General features: G+C 49.2%; 1 gene segment (V, D, J or C); it reads right to left on the reverse strand.

The window, feature by feature from the left end:
• Positions 1 to 262: 262 nt before the first annotated feature.
• Positions 263 to 746, reverse strand: LOC108175648 (T cell receptor beta variable 10-3-like). The segment is given in 2 exon segments: positions 263 to 600; positions 701 to 746. Coding segments are annotated over 2 exon segments (384 nt in total).
• Positions 747 to 3,424: the final 2,678 nt, after the last annotated feature.

The following is a 3,424-nucleotide window of genomic DNA, read 5'->3' on the forward strand; positions in this document are numbered from 1 at the left end:
ACAATGATGTGGTGACTTTGAGGTTATCGAGAGAATCATGACTCTCAACGAACGGTGGATTTTCCTTCCTCTGAGCGGAAAGAGACAGCCAGCAAGCTAAGCCTGTTCAGTGACTTCCAGTGAGGCTGAGACTAGTGTGGGGTGGGCCTTGGCATGAAGGTCACGCTGCCCACGCAGGAAGACCCCCCTCGGTTCCCGCAGAAGCAGGGACTTTGCAGGTGGGGCCGGGTTTCACGAGCACAGGAAACCTCAATCGTCCTGATCACCCTTTGTGTGCAGACACGAAGCGGCTGTGCAGTGCTGTGGAGTCAGAGTTGGCACAGAAGTACACAGATGTCTGGGATGTGGTGGCTGACACCAGGATGAGGGAGAAGTCCTCAGTGTTCGTTCTGGAGACGTTGTACCCATCAGAGACGTCTCCTTTTTCCATGCTGCCAACACCATATGAGTAATGGATCAGCCTCAGCCCAGATCCCAGGTCTTGCCGATACCAGTACATATAGTTGTAGTTGTCAGTTTGGTGACATCGCAGAGTGACCTTCTTTCCTGTCTGTGTGATCTTGTGTCTTGGGATCTGGGTGACTACAGCATCTGTGTGTCCTGTAATAGAGTGATGGAGCCTGGTGACGTGGTGCCAAGAAAGAGGGTTGGATCGAGGAGTTGGGAATCCCAGGGAGGACCACCTGTGACCTTCACTCACCTGCACACAGGAGGCTGAAGGCCACACAGAGGAGTTTGGTGCTCATTGCAGCCCCAGGGCGGAACCCTCTGTCTTCTGGCCCCACTGGGGAGATAGGCTGTTGGTGACTCAGTGATGTCATTGTTCCTTGACATGTGCTTGAACAGCAGAGTTAACGGGACACACCCATCCCTACAGGAACAAGTCAATTGTCAGTTACACCCATAGAATCTTACAGTATACAGTTTGTAGCATCTATGCACAATTTAACATCTTATAATGGAAAGAATTTGTAATTTGTTGCCAAAGTAATCTTACAGGTGTATATGCTCTTTCCCTAGTTTTAGTGAGTAAATCTGTTTCCTCAGGCATATTTTTCCCATTAAGATAACATTCCTTACTTATATACTGTTTTAATTATTTCTAATATTTTTGTGGTCTAAGGTACCTCTTCATGACAATGCTTGTGACTCATGACTTCTCTGCTCAAAATTGACCTTTTTGCAAATATCTTTCACTATTTTTTTTCACCTAAACTCTGGATAATTGGACGTCAGCCTGCAGCAAGACCCTTAGCTACATGAGCCACTGACATCCGGAAAAGTTTAATAGTGTGAAGGTCACTGTCATTAGAATTTGAGGAGTTGTTTTATGCTGTCTCACATCAGTTGAACTGGCAGGAGCCCTGCCCTCTAGACGCGGGCCTCTGTGTTCTCGTGGCTGTGAATTCTCCCTTTGTATCAGCTGAGGTCATGGACCCTGGGTTACCCAGGTCCGCGTGGCTGCCCTTTCTGTGAAATGAAGACCGTGCTCATTAGCCATGTGGAAGAGATAGTCACCAAGAAATACACGAGTCCAGCGCGTCCAGGGTCACAGGATACTGGATACATACAGGGTCAGTATACTGGTGTCCCTATTCAGAAGTTCTTGTGTCCACCAAATAGAAAAGTACTGATTGAATCATAAATGTGCTATCATACAAAACATATCTAGGGGGCCGGTGCTGTGGCGTAGCAGGTTAAAGCCCTGGCCTGCAGTGCCAGCATCCCATAAGGGCGCCAGTTCTAGTCCTGGATGCTCCTCTTCTGCTCCAGTTCTCTGCTATGGCCTGGGAAAGCAGTGGAAGATGGCCCAACTGCTTAGGCCCCTGCACCCACGTGGGAGACCCAGGAGAAGCTCCTGGCTCCTGGCTTCAGATCAGCGCAGCTCCAGCCATTGTAGCCATCTGGGGAGTGAACCAGCTGATGGAAAACCTCTCTCTCTGTCTCTACCTCTCTCTATAACTCTGTTTTTCATATAAATAAAATAAATATTTAATAGAAAAGCACATCTAGTCTACGGCAGTACCCATCGTTATTTCCTATGAACATCATGTCTCAATGCAGGTCTGCATCTCTGTGAATGCCTGTCTTGACGCTCTCTGGGTAGTGATCCCTACAGACCTGCCCCAGTGAAAAGGACACAGCATCCGAAGTAGACATGGGGGAGTCCATGTTGCACCTCCATGGAAGGGCTGAGGCTAGGGCTGGGCAAGCCCAGGAGGGCCTCTTGTTTCTATGCCCAGTGCTCAGCTGGTCTCAGGAGACCAAGAGCCACCCAACTAGTTTGTTTCCATGGTTGGATCAGAGCAAGAAAGGTGATTTCTCTAGTTCAGGACTCAGATTTCTGGGGGAGGACAAATGGTTCCCCATAGCTCTGAGGTTTGTTCTCAAAAATACAGTACGGGGCTAGCACTGTGGCATAATTGGCTAAGCTTCCACCTTAATCCCATATGGGCGCCAGTTTGTGTTCTGGCTGCTCCTCTTTCAATCCAGCTCTCTACTATGGCCTGGGAAAGTAGTAGAGGATGGTCCAAGTGCTTGGGCCCCTGCACCTGCAAGGGAGACCTGGAAGAAGCTCCTGGCTCCTGGCCTTGGGACGACCCAGTTCCGGCCGTTGTGGCCATTTGGGGAGTGAACCAGTGGATGGAAGAGCTCTTTCTGTGTCTCTCCTCCTCTCTGTCTGTAACTTTACCTCTCAAATAAATAAATAAAATCTTAAAAAAAAAAAGAGTACAGCCTGCCAATGACAGTATCTTCTTTGTGAAGATAAGCATTCGTGAGGAGAACCTCCTTTTTATTCACGTTTTAATTACTTAGCTATTACTCAGTCACAGAGTTTCTATCCGTGGAAACATAACCTCATCTTGGAACTGTAATGGGATCGTCTCTGGCTGACATGATGTGTGCTGGATGTCGGCAGGCAATAAACCATAGCCCATAGGTCAGTCATCCAATAGAAGAGGCTGATCTGTGCTACATCTTAGTGAACAAAACCAGGCACATGGTGGAGACATGGGAGAAACTTGATTCTGGAGGCACAGAGAGACAGCAGGGCTCCTGACTCCGATGCTTAGAGATGGGAAATGTTAGGAACATCCGCAAGCTACAGCTCTCTACCTGTACAATGGTGCTCTGAGGCCTTCCTCACTGATGCAGTGCTTCCTCTAATGTCTATCCTTGCATTAAAGCCTCAGTGAACGCCCACACTGCTGGGCACAGTGGGGCTCCTGCCATTTCCTGCGAATTGGAAGGTGCTGGCAGAAATGGCAGACTACCCCCTGGACCTGAGGCCTCAGTGTTCGGGAGTACTCTGCCCGAGCTCAGCAGGGCAGAGAGAGGGTTAGGAAAGAACTAGAAGCATCCTCGGGGCCTGGCTATGACTGTGGCGTGCCCCGCCCCCCACCTCTTCACCTTCTTACATCTT

The sequence above is a fragment of the Oryctolagus cuniculus genome, chromosome 3 (genome assembly GCF_964237555.1).
Source record: "Oryctolagus cuniculus chromosome 3, mOryCun1.1, whole genome shotgun sequence".
Classification (NCBI taxonomy): Eukaryota; Metazoa; Chordata; class Mammalia; order Lagomorpha; family Leporidae; genus Oryctolagus; species Oryctolagus cuniculus.